The sequence below is a fragment of the Heteronotia binoei genome, chromosome 1, assembly GCF_032191835.1.
Source record: "Heteronotia binoei isolate CCM8104 ecotype False Entrance Well chromosome 1, APGP_CSIRO_Hbin_v1, whole genome shotgun sequence".
NCBI lineage: Eukaryota > Metazoa > Chordata > Lepidosauria > Squamata > Gekkonidae > Heteronotia > Heteronotia binoei.
The window spans coordinates 245,446,690-245,470,386 of NC_083223.1; the positions used below are offsets into that span (position 1 = coordinate 245,446,690).

General features: G+C 43.0%; 1 protein-coding gene across 2 annotated transcripts in view; it reads left to right on the forward strand.

Moving 5' to 3' along the window:
- SCARA5 (scavenger receptor class A member 5) overlaps positions 1 to 22,671 on the forward strand; it is a 130,674-nt gene extending 108,003 nt beyond the window's left edge. For both annotated transcript variants that reach the window (XM_060250560.1, XM_060250568.1), the window contains exons 8-9: positions 12,161 to 12,358; positions 22,040 to 22,671. In XM_060250560.1, the coding sequence (XP_060106543.1) occupies positions 12,161 to 12,358; positions 22,040 to 22,176 (335 nt within the window). In that variant the 3' untranslated portion in view covers positions 22,177 to 22,671. The remainder of the gene's footprint in view (positions 1 to 12,160; positions 12,359 to 22,039) is intronic.
- The last annotated feature ends 1,026 nt before the right edge of the window (positions 22,672 to 23,697 follow it).

Below are 23,697 nucleotides of genomic sequence, written 5' to 3' on the forward strand. Positions count from 1 at the left end.
AAATGAGATATGAACCTGCTCTGAATCCAGTTTCTTTACAAACATCCCTAATTAAGCACAGTTGGAACATATGGTAATATTCTCATTAATTGCTCCAGAAGAAGAAAACCAGTTCCCCCTTCTGGCCAATGAGTGCTGTGGCACTGGGTTGACTGACACTCCTGGCGATCATTAACTTAATTTCCAATATCAGAAGTACATTCCTCTTTTCCCTGCTCTGAAATGACTGCCAGTGGCCCTTTCTCATGTCACCTTAGGCCTGCTTCCACCAGAATTTTTGGATGCAGGTTTAATTTTAAGATGATTCTATTTGGTCTTGAGATTGAGGATTTAGGGAGTAAAACTGGAGAATTTAGTACCCGTTGTATTTTAAAGTCCTTGTGCTGGACTTAAGCTGCATTTTAATAGGATCGTTTATAGTTATTATCTGACACGATTGCAACCTGCCCTGGAGGAAGAATGTGATGGGGATATAAATCATAGAAATACAACCCCACAAAACTCAAGTTTGAAGTGGGTAGCATATGGCTTCCAGTTGCATAAATCAATTCATAAGATATGGTGCATATGTGCAACGTGGCTTAGACACATGTGCTCTTGTTTATATGTGTTTGTATATGCATGTATGCTAAATTCATTGGCCATTCTAAATTGGCAATCTGGTCCACTTTGATAGTTCACTATTTTTAAAAAGACATTGTACGACCTACATCTCTTATGGAACACCCAACATCTGCACGTGTTTTGCTTACATAACATGTCCATTCTTTATTTGGTACATGCTGAACATTTTTTTTTAAATCTCCACTGCTTTTGCAAAACAGCACATCTGCCGCCTGAAATTGGATATGGAGCAGCGGAACATTCTATATCTGCAGCCAAACTGAGCACGACATAATTGCAGGCACTCATGGGACTTTGGTTTTATACCGCCTAAGCGTAACCATAGAGCATACTGTGCCATGTAATGAGAGTTTACTATATCCATGCATAAAGCACAAGGCATCTGTTAATCCCATGCCAACACTCCACTCAGAGCCGGATTAACAATTAGGCCAAGTAGGCACTGGCCTATGGCCCCCCTTGCCTTTAGGGGCCCTGGGCTGGCTTCCCCCCTAGTTTTCTCCCTGCTTGTGGCCCTTCCAGCCTGCACGAGCAGCCAGCAACTGAGCTGTTCTTTGCCTGACTTGCCTGGTGCCACTGCTGCTGGTGTTGTCGCCAAGTTTTCCTCTCTCTGTCTCTCCCCTGCAGCTTAGTCAAAGGGGCTTTAAAGAAGGTGCCTGCAGGCTGCAGTGGGGGCTATGGGTGGTGAGGCAGGTGCTCAGACTCTGAGATAATTTGTGAGGGGGCCCCCAAGATTTCAACTGTCTAGGGGCCTCCACAGGGTTTAATTCAGCATTGGCTCCACTAGCCCCAACTTCCTAGCCCCGCCTGCCTTCCTAACAAAAGTGATTTTTTTGAAAGGCCAGTCTATTAACAGGTTGCTTGTTTAGTGAGCAAAGCTTGGTTTTGTTGGGAAATTCCTGGAGATTTTTAGGATGGAGCCTGGGAAAGAATCTCAACAGGGTATAATGCCATATAGTCCCCCTGTAAAGCTGCCATTTTCTCCAGGGGTACTGATCTTTATAGCTTGGAGGGCAGATGTTATTCCAAGAAATCTCCTGCTGCTGCCGGGAGGCTGGCAATCCCAATTACCATGCACAAAATACTTCCCTCCTTCCCTGAGGAACACCTCAGTATAATAAAAATACATAATTTTTAGACTGATTAAGTGCCATGGTTTATTTCATGCATTCATTCCTTGATTCATTCATTTTACCTAATCATAAAGAGAATGGTCTGTCAATTACACAAGCAGCAAAAAAACTCCCAGCCCACTCAAGAGACAGCAAAAAAAGGTGTTTTTTACATGTTCATAAATTGACCAAAAGAAGAAAAAGGGGAACCTGATGAGGACTGAGCATGTTTCATGAGCCATGGAAACAGGTGAGAAACAGTAACAGGAAAAATGGAGGCAGATGTGCTATTGCCAGAACAACTTCATCTTAATTTCCTGAACTTGTAACAATAAATTAGATGTGAAATTTAAGTGTAATAATATACTGAATTAGTTTCTATGGATTTATTGAGGCTGTAAGTAAGTCTTTGTGCTTCACTGAATTTATGGCACAATCATTATACCTATATATTTTTAGTATTATATATTAGGATTTTAATATTTATAAACTGCCTTGAGGACTTTTTAAATTTTAAAAGTGGGATATAAATTCTGGCAACAAATCAGAATCCTGGAGATGCTTGGGATAAAACCTGGAACTCTCCATGTAAAGGATACACTTATCCGTTGTGGCCACCCGCCATGTGGGAAGGCTGAAAACTATGAAACCCATCCCTTGTTCTCAATTAGTGTTCATTTATGGAAAATTTCCATTCAGTAGAGCAGGTGTAGTTGTTAACCATACCCAGAGGTAAAATTAGCTGTTCTACCAGGTGAAATCATGCATCTGTTCCGCTCTGACAGCTAAAGAATGTAATTATGAGTTTGGACTGAACACTGGACTTCCCCAAACTTAGTGTAATAGCCAAAGACAGCAAGGGGTGGCAGCTACCTCAACATGGATGTTTTCCTCCACCTTTGCCTCCAAAGTGGAAGCCTTGTTTTTGAAGCATCAACATGACTTCTTTTTCTTTCTTTATTGTCTGAGTTTTTCTCTGCTTTGCACTGATTTTCCCAAATCTGGTTGGGTATAATCTTTTATGTCAAATGTCCCAGCAAATGCATGATATACATATTTATAAGGTCCTCCCTGTTTTCTTTGTCTCATCTTGCCATGGCCATCATACTGTGGCAATGAGACCTGCATGGAGAATTACTACCCTGAGTAGGGATACCATGTGCTCTCTGGGAGCAGGAGATCTTGGGCCACCAGTGGGTTTTGTCGGCTAGCACTCCAGGGACCAATGGGAGAAAGAAAAAAAATATGATGCCATCATCAGTGACAGTGTGTCATCACTACTTCTGGGAAAATCCAGAAGTTACATGAGCTATCTCTAGGAATCACCGATAACTCTATGGCTTTATCATAAAGTTTCTAGAGATTCCCAGGAAGGTTTAACCTCACTTCCTAGTTTCCCTGAAAATTATGTCACACCATTGCTGATGGCCATCACCTGTGTCCACACACAGGTAGGACCTGGTAATCCTAGGTCCATGAAGGTCGTGGCCCAGGCCATGTGGGAGCAGCTCTTTGAAAGGGAAAGGCCACACTTTCTCTCATTCTCAAAACAAAATAGAAAGCTGTTTTGGTCAAAAGGGGGGGGGGTATCAAACTCCCATCTAAATTATTTGTCAGCCAGTGTGACGTTGTTCTAGAGCTGGGCTAGGAATTGGGATGGGAAGGACAAATCCCCTTTCAGCCATTAAATTGGCTCCCTGGCTTTTAGCAAGTTGCTCTCTCTTTCTCTCTCTGTCAGCCTATCTTAGCTCACAAGGTTGTTGTGAGAGATAAGATGAAGGAGATACTATTGTGCCCTGAGTTTCTTGGATCCAGTGAAATAATAATAATAATAACCACCACCACCACCACGTGCCCCTCCCCTCCCCTCGGGTTGCTAGGTCCAACTCAGGAAATATTTTTGTCACCCTGGGGCATTTATTTTAATTTGTAGTCACATAATTACCCCAGGTCTCCTTTGTATTGTTGACTATCAACTCAGGAAATATCTGGCGACTTTGGGGGTGGAGCCAGGAGCCAGGTTGTGACAAGCATGATTGAACTCCAAAGGGAGTTCTGGCCATCATATTTAAAGGGACCATGCTCCTTTTACATTTCTTCTTTTCATTGGAAATAATGGAGGATGTGGGCACCTTCTTTTGGGGCTCATAGAATTGGACCCCCTGATCCAATCTTCTTGAAACTTGGAGGTTTTGTTGAGGAGAGGTGCCAGATGCTATGCTGAAAATTTAGTGCCTCTACCTCAAAAAACAGTTTGCCCCAGAGCCCCAGATACACATGGATCAATTCTCCATTATACCCTTGGGTACCAGTCTCCGTACGGTATAATGAAGTGCCCAATGGACATTCACACACAGTGCTAGTGCTGAGGAATTGGCACAAGGCTAGCGCCCCAGGCCAATTGCCCCCTGCTGGCTCTTGCTTCCTTGGTGAGGGTGAGCTCAGTGGCAGCCGCAGCAAGGCTTCTGGCCTTAGCTTCCACACACGTGCACACACATTGCTCCACCCCTTGTGTCTGTGCTTGGAAGTACAGATGCAAGGGATGGGGCGACATGCGTGTCTGCTGAAGCTAGAAGTCCCACAGAAGCTACCAAGCTCAATATTTCCCTCACTGAGGAAGAGGAAGTCAGGGCCGGCAGGAGCACTGAAACTGGTGCCCTCCCCGCAGAGCCACGCTCCAGGAAGCCACCTCATGCTGCCTAATGGACGCACCAGCTCTGTTTCCCCCCCCCCCCATTTTTAACAACCCTGAAGCTGGGAGAAGACCTCCAAACCGAGGGATTCCCTGCCTCAAACTGGAGATTGGCAACCCTCCCCTCTCCTACTACCTTCAGCCACTCTTTAGTTCCGTGTTGTTGACTTTGACTGTGCCCTTAAACATGGCTAGAAACATGCAAGGGGGATTAAAACCTTTTCTCTAGAGGCCAGCTTTGCTTCCCAATCTGGTCCTGATATCAAGCTTGTCTTCCTTCCAATCTTAGTACAAGTGATGCCAAAGCAAGCACATCAAAATTGTCTTGTGAGTGACCTTATCCATTGCTTGGTGCAATCCTAAGCAGTTGCCTCACAACCACAGAGAGAGAGGGAGTGATATCCTTTTCTTCTGATTTTGTGCTGGAAATAACTTGGCCTTTTGCCTGGTGGATAAAATCTGCTTTGTTAAGGAAGGAATAAATAGTTTCCAGTTTACTGTGTGGAGCTTTCTCCTCTCAGCGAAGTCTATGCTAGTGTGGCAGGTGTGATTGTGAGTGTATCGTCCAAAATTGTGACTCTCTTTTCTACAGAACTGCGCATGGAGAAAAGAAAGTTCTCTTTTGTAACAACGGTATTTATTGAGTTAGTTATATACTGCCTGTCAACAGAAAGTTTCGATTGTACAGCTAGGCAGCACTGGGACACTTTAATTCATACTCACTCTGAAGCTTTCTCAACAGGGTTTCTTCATAAAACAAATGTCTTTTTAATCTTTGCAGGCCTCACTTGGCCCCACTTAGTCGCTGTTGGAGACTCTCAGGGAAGGGGTGTCTTCTAGCTGTTATTGGTAAGGTCACCAACTCTGGATTAGGAATTTCCTAGAGGTTTCATGTGTGGAGGGAGGGTAGGTTTGGAGACAGAAGGATCCTCAGTAGGGTATAATACCACAGAGTTCGCCCTCCAAAGTAGCCATTTTCTCAGGGGAAACTAGGGTTACCAATCCCCAGGTGGGGGCAGGAGATCCCCCAGTTTGGAGACCCTCCCCCCACTTCAGGGTCATCAGAAAGCGGGGGGAGGGGAGGGAAATGTCTGCTGGGAACTCTTATTATTCCCTATGGAGATTTATTCCCATAGAAAATCATGGAGAATTGATCCGCGGGTATCTGGGGCTTTGGGAGGCTGTTTTTTGAGGTAGAGGCACCAAATTTTCAGTACAGCATCTAGTGCCTCTCCCCAAAATACCCCCCAAGTTTCAAAAAGATTGGACCAGGGGGTCCAATACTTTGAACCCCAAAAGAAGGTGCCCCTATCCTTCATTATTTCCTATGGAAGGAAGGAATTGAAAAGGTGTGCCGTCCCTTGAAATGTGATGGCCAGAACTCCCTTTGGAGTTCAATTATGCTTGTCACAGCCTTGATCTTGGCTCCACCCCAATGTCTCCTGGCTCCACCCCCAAAGTCCCCAGATATTTCTTCAATTGGACTTGGCAACCCTAGGGAGAACTGTTCTCTCTATAGTTTAAAAATTATTTATAACTCCAGTAGATCTCCTGGCCCCACCTGGAAGTGAGCAACTCTGTTAATGAGGCTGCCTCAGGAGGCCCACAGAGGAAGCAGTCTTTCCTGCCCTCAAAGTATATTTCTCAGCACCCGGCTGGGGTAAATAGTAGGATGGCATGTAAATAGGGTCGCCAGGTCCCTTGGGTCAGCCTGCAAGGGAAGGGGTGGTGACTTTATTGCAATTGGGGAGGAACACCAAAAAATAAACACCTTATAACCCAGAAGTGCCATAAGCATGTCTGGTTCTTGGGCAAAACTCTGTGGTTGAATTTGCTTTTACCATAGAGTTTTGACAAAAATCAGAGCATTGCCCCCCCCCCAGGAGAGCCAGTTTGGTGTGGAGAGCCAGTTTGGTGTAGTGGTTAAGTGTGTGGACTCTTATCTGGGAGAACCGGGTTTGATTCCCCACTCCTCCACTTGCACCTGCTAGCATGGCCTTGAGTCAGCCATAGCTCTGGCAGAAGTTGTCCTTGAAAGGGCAGCTGCTGTGAGAGCCCTCTCCAGCCCCACCCACCTCACAGGGTGTTTGTTGTGGGGGAGGAAGGTAAAGGAGATTGTGAGCTGCTCTGAGACTCTTCAGAGTGGAGGGCGGGATATAAATCCAATATCTTCTTCTTCATCTTCAGGTCATGTAGTCATGTTGTGTTTATTTTGGGTGTTTTTCCCTGGTTCCACAACCAGATCTTAATACAGAAGAAAAGATGACATTTCCAGTCCTTTACCAAAATGACTTACAGGTAGGATTGCCAGGTCTGGGTTGGGAAATACCTGGAGATTTTGAGGTGGAGCCTGAGGATGACAGGGCTTGGGGAGGGGAGGGACTTCAATGGGGAATAATGCTATCGAGTCTACCTTCCAAAATTATTTAATGCATATGTCTGCTGGGGAAGCCAGGATTTTGGGTTCTCAGTTTATTAATATTTTAAAATTGTATACTGCCTTATCCTGTGTTCAGTATGGCTTATGTAATTAAGCAAATGTAGCAATCTAAAAATAAGAAAATGGCCATTTTTTGGTACAAATTTCCACTTCCCCCAAATAAAACCATACAACAGGAAACAATAGAAAAGGGGGCTGTGAAAGAGCAGTCTTTGCAGTTTGTAGGAAAGGCCATCACTGATAGTCTCCTCTGCACTTTCTCTGGCCAGCTCTTCAGTAACCACACACACACAACAGGTAAAAACATCTAAGCAGAAAAGAGAGGATAAACCCAAAAAGTTGAGAACATAGGAAAAAGCAAAAAGGTTGACGGCTGTAATATACAAATGAACCAATTCAAAAATATAACACCAGTATTTTAATATGTAAACATATCACAAAGAGTTAACAAATGTGCACATACAATAAGATAACACAGAAGGCCAGTAAAATAAAACACAGTGCCAAATGCATTTCGGCACTAAGCCTTCATCAGTAGCTTATGACCATAATCAAGCATTATCATATCTTACTCACACTGTGAAAACCATGCTAAAACACTAGAACCAATAAGATAACCAAATTAAAAACTTGAAGCATATTATGAACTCCTTATATACCATCAGGCTTCAATTATCTTACGCATCTGGGCATTCCTGGTTCAATTAACAACATCAGTACACATGTGTGACTGTCTCATTCAGCTAATATCAAATCACTTCAGTAAAACTGGTGCCAGCCCATACAACCATTCCCCTCTAATACAGAATGAACTCAAGTTGTGACTGGGAACTGAACTCCAACTGCCTTTCTAAAGCTCAAGAAGAGGCCAGATTACAAGTCCTTCCAAAGAGCCAACCTGGAAAGGGGCTCTGCTTAGGAGGCCCAGACCTTGGAGTCCCCTCTAAGTCTACTGAGCAGATCAAAGTTGGGTCTCAGGTTCAAACCAGGAAAGGTAAACCTTCCATTCAGTTTACAATCCTATGGAACTTCATGGGGTCCTATTTGAGGAACTAGAAAATTTTTCAACCAACTAAGCAAGGAATTTGGAATGTGTGGAAGAGAGAGCAGGAACTAGGAGACAGGCGCTTGTTCCACTTCCACATAAAACTGCCAACTACAGGTTCAAAATCCCTGGAGATTGGAGGTTGAGCTTGATGACAACAGGATAGGGATGCCAACCTCCATGTGGGATCTGGAGATCTCCCCCCCCCCCCCCGCCCCCGGGAATTACAGCTCATCTCCCGTTCACAGAGATCAGTCCCCCTGGAGAATATGCATTCTTTAGAGAGTGGAATTTATGGCATTTTACCCCACTGAGGTCCCTGTCCTACTCATGCTCCACCCTCAAATCTCCAGGAGCTTTCTAAGCTGAATCTGGCAACCCTACCCCATCCCTCGCTGGTGGCCGGCGGGGGGAGGGGTGGGCCTGCCAACCCTATGGCAGGGTGTGGTGACCTTTATACATCTTTTTTCTGCTAGGAAAAGGGAAGGGGGGTGCTCTGTGATCACTCAAAAAGGTTATGCTGGGCATCCCAGGTTCTGTGTTTACAAAAGCTATATGGGAAGAAGACTATAGGGTTGCCAGGAAATATCTGGGGACTTTGGGGTGTGGAGCCAGGAGACAGCAGTGCAGTTCCACTGAATACGGTCTTCATTTGCTCCTCCTCTTTTTTCATTCAAATGGTTCCACAGCAGCTGTACTAACACTGAAATGAAAGTGAACTCACACACACTCACAAAGCAGCCCAAATAAGCACTTTGCATGCCCACATTTTTGTGATCTCCTTGGGGCAATGGTATATATAAATTTACTCACTGGAGTTGCTGAATGTAACAATCTGCTATATTTCAACCAGTTTACAGAGAGAGAGGTCTAGGGAGTGGAGTTTTCCTCTATCCCATACTCAGGGTCTAGTTAACTCTGCTATCGCTTTTGCCATGCAAACAGCTTCTGAAAGGAATGCAAAACGAACAGAGAGATTGGGCTCTCTGGCTTCCTCTCACATACACCTGGCTCTTCCTGCTCTCCCCCCCTCCATAACTTCAGTCATGCTGAATTTAAAGGCACACATACCCCTTCCAAAACAGAAGCAGTTGCAAGCTTCTGAACCTGTCTGAGATCTAAAGACACATTCTGGCTGTTGGGGCCAAGCTTCCCCCCACTGGCCAGCTGGCTGGTGGCAGGGAGGAGCCTGCAAAACTGGGGCCTCCCCTGTTGGGACCTGGGCACTGGCAAGCCTAGAGGACTAGTTGGTTGCAGAAATGGGTGCTATTAAATGACTAAACTAGCTAGATCCAGTTCATAGGCTACTGCTCAATCTAATTTTCAGCACCAAGTGAAGACTTAGCTTTTTACTCTGACTTTTCCTGCTAGATGATGATTGTTTTAACGTGGGTTTTCTCCCCTGATACGTTACAGTCCCGCTGTTTTGTTCTGAAGTTTTGTTTATTTATTGCTATGAGTCTCTGGCATTTAATTAGGATTTTATATAATTACTTTATTGCTGCTAGAATCAGTGAGGTTTAATTTGATCTTATCCAGTGCTTCTGTTTTATTGTGCTTTGTTTTAAATGAATGATTTTATTGTCCAATTTTTAAGCTGTATTTGATTGATTGTTGGCAAGCGCGTTGGAGTTTTTAATTGAAAGCAGTTTATTCACTTATTAAATAGGTGTGGTGTGGTTCTCTTATGTATTTGGCAAATTTAAGATTTTATTTTCATTGCTTTGTTACCATGGCTTATAGTCATTTCTTCTATTGGATGGTGTGTTTTATCTCTTTTTGTCAGTTTCAGATACCAGAACTTGGAGCTCCCACAGTTGATAATGTGGGGGCAAAAATGCCTTTAATATATACATACATTTAATCCCAGTTGTTACCACAAAAGCTTGTGCAGAAAGCAGTTGGAATATTTCACCCTTCATGTAAATCTTTGCATTTTCCTTCTCCTCTTTTGAAAATGAGCTAATAGATCACAATCCAATATTCAGATGGCTGAGCATATCCAGGAACCATGGTATCTAGGGGATGCATGATTCCCACCCCCCCCCCCCCCACACACACACACTCACAGTTTTCATTTATTTTAGATTTTATGCTTATCTGTTCTGTTACAAGGCTGTTAGTACAGGGCCTACTGTAAGGTCTTGGAGAACTGACTACATCAGGGGTGTGTGGCCTAATATGCAAAGGAGGTCCTGCTACAAAAAAAGCCCTGCTCCTAAAAAGGGTTAGAATATACCTTCAATATCACAACATCATCGGTGATTTTATGAGATTCTGTGGCTACTCTGGTTCAGTCTGAAAGTTGGAATAGCTTTGATGGTTTCTCTGTGCTCCGGACAGAAATTGCAGCTACCTTTTCCCACAACCAAAACAGCAAACTTAGATAAGAACATTAAAACTGACACCTTCTTGCTCCCCCCCACACAAGTCACAGCCAATTTATGGCATTCCCATTCTTCAAGATAGGAGAAATTCAGAGCCAGTTTGCCATTGCCTGCCTCTATGCAGGAACTCATGACTTCCTTGGTGGTCTCCCATCCAAATACAGATGGTGTAAAAATATTATACAAGAAATGACTAAGATAGAGAAACCAGCAAAGAAAACAGATGGGACAAAAATACTCAGAACCAGGGCCTTTTTTTGTAGCAGGAATGTCTTTGTATATTAGGCCGCAAACCCCTGATGTAGCCAATCTTCCAAGAGTTCACAGGGCTCTTAGTACAGGGCCTACTGTAAACTCCAGGAGGATTGGCTACAAAGGTCAGGTCCTCTTGTGGATCAAAAACTGGCTGAGTAATAGGAAGCAGAGAGTGAGTATAAATGGGCAGTCTTCGCAGTGGAGGACGGTAAGCAGTGGGGTGCCGCAGGGCTCGGTACTGGGTCCCATGCTCTTTAACTTGTTCATAAATGATTTAGAGTTGGGAGTGAGCAGTGAAGTGGCCAAATTTGCGGATGACACTAAATTGTTCAGGGTGGTGAGAACCAGAGAGGATTGTGAGGAACTCCAACGGGATCTGTTGAGGCTGGGTGAGTGGGCGTCAACGTGGCAGATGCGGTTCAATGTGGCCAAGTGCAAAGTAATGCACATTGGGGCCAAGAATCCCAGCTACAAATACAAGTTGATGGGGTGTGAACTGGCAGAGACTGACCAAGAGAGAGATCTTGGGGTCGTGGTAGATAATTCACTGAAAATGTCAAGGCAGTGTGCGTTTGCAATAAAAAAGGCCAACGCCATGCTGGGAATTATTAGGAAGGGAATTGAAAACAAATCAGCCAGTATCATAATGCCCCTGTATAAATCGATGGTGCGGTCTCATTTGGAGTACTGTGTGCAGTTCTGGTCGCCGCACCTCAAAAAGGATATTATAGCATTGGAGAACGTTCAGAAAAGGGCAACTAGAATGATTAAAGGGCTGGAACACCTTCCCTATGAACAAAGGTTGAAACGCTTAGGGCTCTTTAGCTTGGAGAAACGTCGACTGAAGGGTGACATGATAGAGGTTTACAAGATAATGCATGAGATGGAGAAAGTAGAGAAAGAAGTACTTTTCTCCCTTTCTCACAATACGAGAACTCATGGGCATTCGATGAAATTGCTGAGCAGACAGGTTAAAACGGATAAAAGGAAGTACTTCTTCACCCAAAGGGTGATTAACATGTGGAATTCACTGCCACAGGAGGTGGTGGCGGCCACAAGCATGGCCACCTTCAAGAGGGGGTTAGATAAAAATATGGAGCAGAGGTCCATCAGTGGCTATTAGCCACAGTGTGTATGTGTGTGTGTGTGTGTGTGTGTGTATATATATATATATATATATATATATATATATATATTTGGCCGCTGTGTGACACAGAATGTTGGACTGGATGGGCCATTGGCCTGATCTAACATGGCTTCTCTTATGTTCTTATCAGGGGGGTGTGGCCTAATACTTAAAGGAGTTCCTGCTACAAAAAAGCCACACACCCCTGATGTAGTCAGTTCTCTCACAGTAGGCCCTGTACTAACAGCCTTGTAAGTTCTTGTAGGATTGGCTACATCGAGAGGTGTGTGGCCTAATATGCAAAGGAGTTCCTGCTACAAAAAAAGCCCTGCTTAGGAAGTATATAACATTTTGTTGAGCAAGGAGCATGAAATATTCCCGTATGTCTCTCAAGATGCCTGTTAGGAGGCAAAAACACCCCCGGTGGTAAATGGTTTTAATTCCATCTGTTTTTATGTTCTTCTGTATGTTCCCTACAGCACCTGCTGCAGTAGAGGGGGTCATTCGTCTGGTGAATGGATCGGGCCCCCATGAGGGGCGAGTGGAAGTTTTCTACAACCGACTATGGGGGACTGTTTGTGATGACGGCTGGGACAAGAAGGACGGTGATGTTGCGTGCCGGATGCTGGGTTTCCGGGGTGCTGAAGAGGTTTACAGAATGGCTGCATTTGGGCAAGGTAAAGAAAAACATGATGTGCGTTCTTGGAATGATAGCCTTCCTGAGTTGTCCATATGAGGAAGGATTCTTCCACAATGCTTTGCCCGAACCCGAGAGACATCTTCCATGAGAAAGAGGGATGCATTCATATCTGCGTAGGTTAGTTGCTTAGCATTTTAATTTCTAATGTGAACAAAGATCGTCTTAACAGTGAAAGAGCTCTGGAGACAGTCCTTGAGAAGTTACTGCCTAGATGTTAGGCTGGAACTCTCTTAACATTGCCATGGATGGAAGCAGGGCTATTTTTTATAGAAAAAGCCCAACAGGAACTCATTTGTGCATTAGGTCACACCCCCTGACATCACCATTGTTTCATATAGGGCTTTTTGGAAGAAAAAGCCCAGCAGCAACTCATTTGGATATTAGGCCACACTCCCTGATGCCAAGCCAGCCGGAACTGCTTTCCTGTGTGTTCCTGCTCAAAAAAAGCCCTGGGTAGAAGGCATGATACTTTCCACTGTTTCCCCTTCTTTAAACCTCCGGCTTCTCCTTCACGCTGTTTCTGGGGAGCGTCCATCATCCAGGAGCAGCATTGGGGGGCATTTTGGACCACAACAGGAGGAGGGAATATGAAAGCTGCACTCTGCTCAGGGAAATCCTTCAATCAATGGGAATTTTTGACAGGATCCAAACCTATGATTCCAAGCATCCTTGTCCATGGCGTTTTGTCTCACTCTCTCCTCTGCCCAAGCAGGTTTTGAAAGTATTTGAAGCCCTACAAAAATGACAAATCTTAATTATTATTTATTATTTAAATTTATATTTATAAGTTCAGAAAAGGGCAACTAGAATGATTAAAGGGCTGGAACACCTTCCCTATGAAGAAAGGTTGAAACGCTTAGGGCTCTTTAGCTTGGAGAAACGTCGACTGCGGGGTGACATGATAGAGGTTTACAAGATAATGCATGGGATGGAGAAAGTAGAGAAAGAAGTACTTTTCTCCCTTTCTCACAATACAAGAACTCGTGGGCATTCGATGAAATTGCTGAGCAGACAGGTTAAAACGGATAAAAGGAAGTACTTCTTCACCCAAAGGGTGATTAACATGTGGAATTCACTGCCACAGGAGGTGTTGGCGGCCACAAGCATGGCCACCTTCAAGAGGGGTTTAGATAAAAATAAGGAGCAGAGGTCCATCAGTGGCTATTAGCCACAGTGTGTGTGTGTGTATGTATGTGTATATATATATATATATATATATATATATATATATATATATATATATATATATATATATATATATATATATATATATATATATTTGGCCGCTGTGTGACACAGAATGTTGGACTGGATGGGCCTTTGCCCTGATCTAACATGGCTTCTCTTATGTTCTTATTCCACCCTTCCCGCAAGTGGGCTCAGGCCAGATCACAACAAAAAATCAAAGCATATAAAATCAATATAAAAACAGTATAAATAACAATTTAACATCAATAAAATAATATAAAAATTTTTTAAAACACAGGGTTTCCAGTTTGAAGCATTGGTCAATTTCATAAACTGGGCTACGTAAAATGGAAGATGGCACTTCAGTAATATCAACAGTGTCAGGGGGCGCTAAAGTCTTCCTGGACACCCGGCTGCCTCAGCAAAAGCTCTGGCAAAACAGCTCTGTTTTACAGGCCCTGAGGAATGGTAATATATCCCACAGGGCACTGCTCTCACTACATAAGCAGCACAGAGGCTAAAAGCCCTTCTTTGGAATCCACAGACTCATTGAGTGCCCTCCGAGAAGTTTTTTTTCCAGTACTGTCTCCTCCCCATTCCTATCATTTACAGTATGGAGATAATAATACAGCCCTACCTGATAGGGTTGTTGTAAAGATTACAACAAAATAATGTGCATGAAGTGTTCAAAAAGTGTTATTATATATCTTCTCTGAAACGTTAGCCAATGTTTCATCTAAATCTTTCCTACCCCACAGCATTTACACATCACTTCATTTTTAGTTTGTTTAATTGGAGGTGGACAGGGGACATTTCGGAGATTGCAAACCAATGACAAAATTCTGGGGTTTTTAAAAGCTAAAAAAGATCAGTTTTCTCATTTCCCCCACCAATTTCCCAGCTTAAGAGAAAGGAAGATTTAGAGGAATGCCAGGCTTTGATCAAGGGCCCTCTGAATGTTAAGGCTTATGTAATGATTTTATCACAGTGCCTTCATTGCCAATGGCTTAGGTCTGCACACATTTGTGTAGTTAGATGTTCCTGCCTCGGAACAAAAAGCAGAGAGATTGCAAGAGGCAATCAGCTGGAACCCTTTCCAGACAAGAACTACAGAGACATAGCAGATCCCCTGCTCCATGATAGGGCAGAAGATATACTGATGGCCTCCAAAACATGGCTGTGTTAGCACCACTCCAGACTTTTCATCACTTCTGGATGGGGGCAGAGGGGAGCGGAGGATGATGCGCAAGCATTTAGACATTTCTATGGCCATTTTGTGCAGAAAACATCTGTGGCTATCATCCTGTCCAATCCACCCACTTTGCCTTTGATCTATTTTCACATCTGTGTGCTGATTGGGCATAAACCTTCTGTCTTGTATGCCTTTTGTGATTCAGGTATAGTTGTGTATTGTTAAGAATGTAGAAAGAGGCTTTCTGGATCAGAATAATAAGTTCATCTAGTCCAGCATCTTGTTTCCTACTGAAGTTAACCTACTGCTGCTGAAGGTCCATGGATAGGGGCACAGAGGCCAAAGGCTCACCTTGGTTTTGCCTCTGGGCAACTATACCCCTTCTGAACAAGGAAGGAGGGAGTTGTCCTCCACAAAACTGTTTAGACAACTTTTGAAACTCATGAAACATTTTCTCCATCACTACATCCAGCGACACTGAGTTCCGTTTCCCTCTATTTCTGAAAGTCATTATAGACTAATGGTGTCTGAACTTGCTGAGACTGAGATGGACTAGATAGCTGAATGAAAGTGTCAATCCCATGTGCTGCAGCAGTGAAAAAGGCAAAATCTATGTTGAATAAACTTTTGTTGGTCTTAAAGGTGCCACTGGACTCAACATTTGTTCTTCTGCTTCAGACCAACATGGCTGCCCACCTGGATATATTGGCTGATATTGTCATCCTCCTGTATAGATCTATGGTGTGGCTTCATTTGGACTACTGTGTGCAGTTCTGGTCACTGTATCTTGAAAAGACATTGCAGAGCTGGAAAAAGTACAGAAGATGGCAACCAAGTTAATTAGAGCCATGGCTTACGAGGAAAGGCTCAAGAGTCTGGGACTTTCCAGTGTAGAAAAGAGATGATTAAGGGGAGATGTGATATTGTAAAATTATGCATAAGGTGGAAAGAATTGACAAAGAGTAATTTATCTCCCTGTCCCAAAATACTAGAACTCAAGGGCATCCAATGAATCTGGAAATATGTGTTTACACAGAAAGTGATTAAAATGTAGAATTCGCTGCCAGAGGATGTAGTGATGGCCAGAGGAATAAGCAACTTTAAAAAGGGATTAGACAGATTCATGGAGGATGATCTATCAGCGGCTACTAGCCATGATGACTAAAGAGAACTTTCACATTCAGAGGTGGTCACCCTCTAAATCCCAGTGCCAGGAGGAAACAACTAGGCCTCTATGCCCAGAGAGACTGGTTGGCCACTGTGAGACAGGAAGCTGGACTAGATGGACCACTAGTCTGATCCAACAGGACTCTTTATATGTTTTATTATTAGTTTACTATATTCAATTTATGGATCACCCAGTCCTTGCTATTAAGGAAGGGCATGGAGCCATTTATTTCTCAAAGCCCCACCTTGGTCCTGGCTAGTGCGGATTCTTCCCTTTTCTCCCTCTCTAGCTTCTGAGATTTCCAGTAGATTAATGTAGCTGGGACCTTCTGCATGCAAAGCAGAAGCTCTTCCACTGAGCCACAGCCCCCTGAACATTTGTAAAGTTTCAGGTTTTAAACCCATGGTCATCCATTCTGCAGCCCTTCAGAAGTACCAGATGGCAAACTTACTAAATAAATACGCACCACCTGACTTCAGTTCCAAATGGAACTGTTTGTTGCTGGGGCCATTCAAAAGAAACATCTCAAACTTTCCTTCCTCGAATGCTTTGAAATCTCCTCTTGATCTCTATTTGGTTTCCATTAATCTTGGAAGATTCCTGGCTGCCAAGCTTTTCCTGGCTGCGATTTAAGCATCATTATCCACTTCGTCGAGGGAGTCCTTCGGCAGTCTTGTCTATGGAATCGTCTTTATTGCTGGTGATTCACACTGGAAAGGATGAGGCCTGACTCATGACTCCTAGCTGGAGTATCTAGGAGGACTGGCATCTGAAAAGGGAGAAACTTCTTTCCTTCTCCTTGTAAATTGAGCAGTTCCAAGTCAACAAGGGACAACTCTTACAAGATATCCCAAGATGTCCCTGTAATTGGATTCTAAATTTGAGCTGCAAGACTTGTTTATGTAGCCAGGCATGCTCCACTACCACCCTCATGTGCTCAAAACATTGTTTGGGCAAGAAGGAATTCTTAGAATCGCTTTTGGTAAAGGAAAAGAAGAACATTTCATAGAACCGGGCTGTAATCTATGAAAATATCCTATATTTATTTTGATAAGGCTGTTGGTAGAATTATGTGCATTGAAAAGTAATTAAATCCTGCACTAAGGTAACTGAAATTCTACACCGATGGGCAATATATCCTACGGCCTGCATAAATAAGGCAAATAAATCACATTTACATTTATTTTTCTGCTTTTGCTGACAATAGGAGAAGGGCGAAGAGTTAGACAAGGCATCAGTTAGAAAGATTGACTGAGGAGTGATTGAACAATGGTTACTAGCTAAGGTAATTGAAGGGAGCCTGGCTATCCAAAGGGAGTGGAGCTCTGAATACCAGTACTGAGAGCCAGCATTAGTGGAGGGACTCAGCCTCTATGCTTGTTTACCCTCCAGGGTAACTTGTTGTCTGCTTTGTAATGACAGAATGCTGGAGTAGATGAACCCCTGGTCTAGTCCAAACTACTTATGCTTTTAGGAAATCATATTCAGCCATTCATGTTCACTTACACATTCAAGCATATCTTCACAGCCACAAGGACTAGAAACTCTCTTTTTTAAAATAAAAAGAGAGAGAATTAAATTCTCAGCAAACTGAATTTCATATATAAAATCACATTCTGAAGTAAGGTCCATGTTCAATTGCTGGCATCTGACTGAAGTAGCAGAAGTAACAGATCTTGGGAAAGACCCCTTTCTAGGAGCTATTCAGCATATCCAGCCTTTCATAAGACCTGAAGCATGGAAGGTTTCCCCATGCTAAGCGGTGGTACAAAGAAAACCCCTCTCTCCAGATCCAGTCAAGTCTGTCCCCTCTTGGGTGCATTCACACTAAATGATGCATTTTGCAACTGGATTTTTACTGTGTAAGAACAAAAATCCAGTAGCAAAACACATTATTTAGTGTAATGTACATACACCCTTGCTGTCTCTGGCTCTTGACTTCCCTCAGTCATACTCATACAGATTATTGGTCAGCTCTCATCTGGTTTATCTAATGTAGACTGTAAAACCATCTGGTCCAGTCATCTCTTTCACATTCTATACAGGACCTAGTATGCTGTTTGTGCTTAAATGCATGTTAATAATAGTGGGCAAAATCTAGGGGGAATTCTCCTGTGCAAACCTCACTCAAATGAAGGGAGCTCTGCAAGAGCATCATTTCCCAGCTCTTCTTCATTTCAGTTGGTCTTATGCAAGATAATTTCCTGCTGGACTGAGCACAGTGGTAATATATACAATTAAACATGTTTGTTTATTTAGCATTTTCCAGCAGAGAAATCACTAGAATCTTCACAATAACCTTGTAAAACAGACAAATATTGTTATCCTCAATAAAACAAGTAGGAGTGCAAGACCCTTCTCTCATTTCGCTATAGAAAGGGATTTTTCCTGGTTTGTGAAATCATCTGTGGATGAGCTATTAGCCATGCCAGCTAAAGGATACCTCCATCCTCAGGGGCAGTAGACTTCTGAATGCCAGTTGCTGGGGGGCAGCTATAAGAGAGGAGGCTTGAGTTTCTGGACCTCTTCTTGAGGGCCTTCTGGTTGACCACTATGGGAAACAGGATGCTGGATTAGATGGACTCTTGTTCTGATCCAGCAGATCTTTTCTCATCTTGAAAATGCCCTTGAGAAAAAAAAATCACAAGTCTTATTCCACCTGTCTTAATTGCCCATGGAATTCTTCAGATAAGGAAAACTTCCCAATGTGCTATGATTTAAGCTTTAAGCAAAATGTGAGTTACCACTGAGAAGTTCCACAGCTCCTAACAAAGTTCTTTTCATGTCCTCCTTCAGCACTCTAGCAGTGTTTGCCTGAACAACAGATGCCTTCAAATTGACCTTCAGATTAGGCCCTTACTACAAGGAGCGTAGGACAGCAATGTCCCTTTAAAGAGCTCTGGTACAACTTCTCTAAAACCCCAACTTTTGATTTTTTTTTAAAGTGACACCCATAGAACTTTTCCTTGCGGAGATACAAGGCAGAAATGTGCATTTTTTTCCTGGATTGCCAGGGAAAGAATGGAAGATGGGAAACCTCAGGGGGACGAGTGAATCAAATTCATTCTCATCTGCTCTGTTCTATAACCTTTTGTCCCTGGGTCCTTCATTTTTGTTGGTTTCTCTCCTCTTTCAGCTGAGGAGAATATTAGCTTGACAATTAGAGTTTTATACTATTTTAGGGTTGGCTCAGCTCCTCTGTTTTCAGTGGGGAATTTACTTCAAGAAGCAGATGGAACCATGGGAGGGAGGGGGAGCAAGCAGCCAAAAACTTAATGCTTAGTTTCACTGAGCCAGTTTTAAATCATCATTTGCGAGTCACCTTGCTTCAGCTTGCCTTGTGCATGGAAGTATGTATCCCTTTGAGCACATACAGAATGCCTTTTATTCACCAGGGAATAACTCCTGTCTTAAGTCCTGTCTTCACCTCTCCCAAAATGGGCAGTCCTTCAGCAACTAAAGAAACAAGACTCAGGCAGATTTAAGCATCAGAACATCTCACTACAGAAGAGTAAATATTTCACTGGAGAAGGCCAGAAGGCTAAGGGTTGCATAATATAAAGCCCAGGCAATCTTAAACCACTTCAGCTTCACAGAAGAAAACAAAAATAAAATGCTTTTGAGAGGCTCTGAGAATAACTCCTGTACTAAATAGCAGTTCTTCAAACTATCCTGCACATGGCAAGAGTTACTCACAACTAGGGTTGCCAGTTCCAACTAAATAAATATCTGGGGACTTTAGGGGTGGAGCTGGGAGCAAGGGTGTGACAAGCACGACTGAACTTCAAAGGGAGTTCTGGCCATCACATTTAAAGGAATCTTTTAAATGTTGTCCCTCCATTTGGAATGATGAAAGATAGGGGCACCTTCTTTGGGGGCTCATAGAACTGGACCCCCTGGTCTAATCTTTTTTAAACTTTGGGGCGGGGGTGCTTTGGAAGTATGTATCCCTAGATACTAGATGCTATGTTGAAAATGTGGTGCCTCTACCTCAAAAACAGCCACCCCGAGCTGTAGATAACCATGGATCACTTCTCCATTATACCCTATGGGAATTGGTCTCCATAGGGTATAACGGAGTGCCCAGGAGATGTTTCCCTCCCCCCACTTTCTGATGATCCTAAAGCAAGGGGATCCCCTTTCCCACGTGGGGATTGGCAGCCCTACTCACAGCATCACATATAGCAATCTATATGGTTTTAGAGGATGAATTATTAGATTGAAAAGAGTGATCTGCAGGCCAATGCAATAGTGGAATCTCCTACCTTAGTAATTTAAAACACTGATTAAATACATCCCCCTCCAAGCTTTCCTAATACATGCTGGAAGAATCATTATTCAGGGTCATAACTCAAAAAAGGCTGCAATACTGGAAACACTTTCTTGTGAGTGAGCCCCAGTGGATGAAATGAGATTTATTTCTGAGTAGGCCTGTTTAGGGTTGCTTTGTAATCAAATTAACTCAAGAAGCTGCTTACCACTAAGGTTGCCAGCTGCCTGGAAGAAATGGCCTGTTAATATTTAATGGGCTGGTATTTGCCTCCATAATGAGCAATGCTTCAGCTGTCCATTTTCATAAGTTAAGCTTCTATTAAAAGGGCACTTTACCCCATCTAGGCAACTTTACTATAACGTAATTATAAGCAAACCACTCCTTCTAGCCCCTATAGTTGATGGTATGCCCTACTTAGCTTTACACACCCCCAAATCATGCTTTTTGCATGAAATTTAAGTTTGTACACTACATTCTATGACTTCACTATTCTATGCATCTATGTGAATACTACCTTGTATTTTAAAAAATACTCACTAGCACAATGTAAGATGAAATTTCCAAAGCATCCATGCAGTATTTTACAGACTGACTAGAGTCTTTCTAGTACTGTGCTGATTTCTGACTTCTTTCTCCCTACCCTGGCTCAGATGGCTTTATTTATGAAAGAATTCTGGAGCATGCATGCACACTGATTGTATTATTGTCATTGTTCTTTCTGTTTTAGAAGCATCTCATGTTACTGGACAAAATATTATTGTCACTTACAAAGGCTGTGGCTTTATGATTGGGGAGTGTAAAAAATCGTTAGGCAGATAAGATTAACAGTGGACATTGTTGTGAAAAGATTAGCTTTCTCTGGTCAGTGCTAGAGTTACCAACCTCCAGATAGGGCCTGGAGATCTTCTGCTATTACATCTAATCTCCAGGCAATAGAGATCAGTTCCCCTGGAGAAAATGGCTGCCTTGGAGGGTGGACTCTATGGCATTATACACTACTTCCCAAACCCTGCCTTCCCAAAACTCTGCCTCCAAAATTTCTAGGCATTTCTCAACCTGAAGCAGGCAACCCTACTGGTCACCCTAGATGGACTATTTGAGTACCTGGGACTTAAATCCAGTTCATGGTAAATAATTACGACCATGATCCTTTGCACACTTTCCTGATACTTAATTCTGAGTAGACCTGCCTAGGATTGCTTCTTAAGTAACCTTTTAGGATATTGGATTGCTTTGCATTTTTGCTCTTTCAAGTTACTTCTGATAGTCTTACTTAACTCTTTTTGCCCCCTTATCCTACAGTGGCTGACTACTAGCGTTGCCAGCAACTTGGAGGAAAAAATATCCTACCCCTTTAATGGAGACTTCACTTGTGAAAATGTGAAGTTTTTCATGGTGGAGGAAGATAACATCACCTGGTAAATAATATTCTGCTAAGCCTCTTTTAAAGGGACAGGACTTTTTTTTTCTTCAGGCAGTTGCCAGCTTTACTGGCTACAGGCCTGCTTCAGCCTCACTTCATGCACAAACTCCAGATTTCTCCCACACTATGGGGACCACACTATGATGCCATTCCAATGAGATTCTGAAAATTCTCACACTTGCTCTGCTGCATTCCTTCAAACAAAGGAAGTTTAATAGGTGTTTAGGGCTGGACTTGGTGAGCCTCCAGGAAGAGAATTTCATGGCTCTTGGGTAACCTGTGACATCCCTTTGGGACAATGTGTTCAGGTCCACATGGAAAGTGTTCTTATCATGACTGTGATAAAATACAAACAACCCCATGAAGCAGCATGAGTTATTCTAGCTTAATGGTGCTATCTGATTCTTGTCTCAGGGACTGGGCGTATCTGGATGGATGACGTGGCCTGCAAGGGGACAGAGGACAGCCTGTTCCAGTGCAGCTTTCCCAGCTGGGGGAAAACAAACTGTGGACATGCCGAGGATGCAGGAGTGACATGCTCGATGCTGTGATAAGAGAACTTTGGCAACCAAAGACTATCCATTGTGAAGGGAACTGTTGCATCCCAGAGACTGTTCAAGACCGGCAGCCATCTTTCTTCTTTTCCAGGTGCTGGCCAAGCAGAGCAGTATCTCTCAGGGCTTGCTGTAGAGTCTACTGTGATCCAGTGATGCCACCAGGATGAGGATCAAGCCCTTCCTAAATGATATTGCTTCTGTTTCTCACATGTAGTCCAACGTTATGAGATAACGAGAGCCTTAAAAATGTGTGTTCCTGATACAACAGCTAGAATTATGCAGATCTTGAATAGGCAGCTGTGACAATCTCATTATTGCAAGCAGTGTACGATGCAGCAAACAAACCAGCACTACAGTTCCATAAGGCCTGAAGACGCATGTGGCGGGGAACAGCTGAGCACCTAAGGGCATAACCTATTTTCTTAGCAAGCTGTTGGTTGTGGCTTTTTTTTCATCATAAAATAAAAACAATGGTGTGTTATTCTGTAATTATTTGTGTTGCATGATGCAGAGTTTCATGTTCTTTCTTAATGACCCTTATTAGATTTAACAAAACCCTTAAAGTTAATAGGTGGGGTCCTTAGTGTACTGAAGAAGGAAGGTTAATAGGTAAACCCAGCTGTGTGATGAAGTCCTTCTTCCACAAGTGAATAAGTAGTTGACAGTGCTATCCTATGCACAGGTGCACCGTTTCAAACCCAAACCCTTCAATGGACAGCCAGATTTAACTTTGTTTAGGGTTGCAGTATGAATCACAAAACTCCATGTATTTGCTTGTTCATAAGATTATTAAACCACCTTTCCTCCAAGGTAATCAGGGCAGCATCCAGATCTCACAAGTGGCTCAAACTCAGCCAAAAAACTGCAAGGCAGAATGGAGATTTGAACCCAAGTGTCCCCAGTCCTTGCACTCTAACTGCAGAGAAATCTTAAATTCCCATCCACCACCCTTCTATGGCATATAGAATATCATAGTTGCTGTGGCTAGGATTACATAATCCAGGGGTGCCAAACCTTTTTCAGCCAATGGGCAATTTTGGAATACAGACAGAAGAAGGGGGGGGGGGCACAACCACAAAATGGCTTCCACAGGATGTTTTTTTAAAAAATCTGCATGTTGGAAGTCCAGAGACACATTGGGGAGTAGGTCTAGGTTTGGGTACCTTTGTGACTACAAAGCCTCAGGATGAGGGGCAGTGAATAAGAAACAGCTTTGCTAGCCCTTCCTCTGCTGGATACTTTTCTTTTTTTTTTTTTTTTTTTTTTTTTTTTTTAGAGTTTTAAAGTTTTATTACTAAAAATCAACTACAAACATAACAAAATGCTAACACACTAATAACGTGAAACATATAACATAAAAAACAACACAATATACAACACAATATACATACTACTCCCTACCACATCATCCCCTACCAACTACCAACCACCCACACTGGAGAGGGATAGGGGGGTTAAACATAAAAGCATTACACAGTTCAATGCTTCATCTATACATTATCCTGATATACTCTG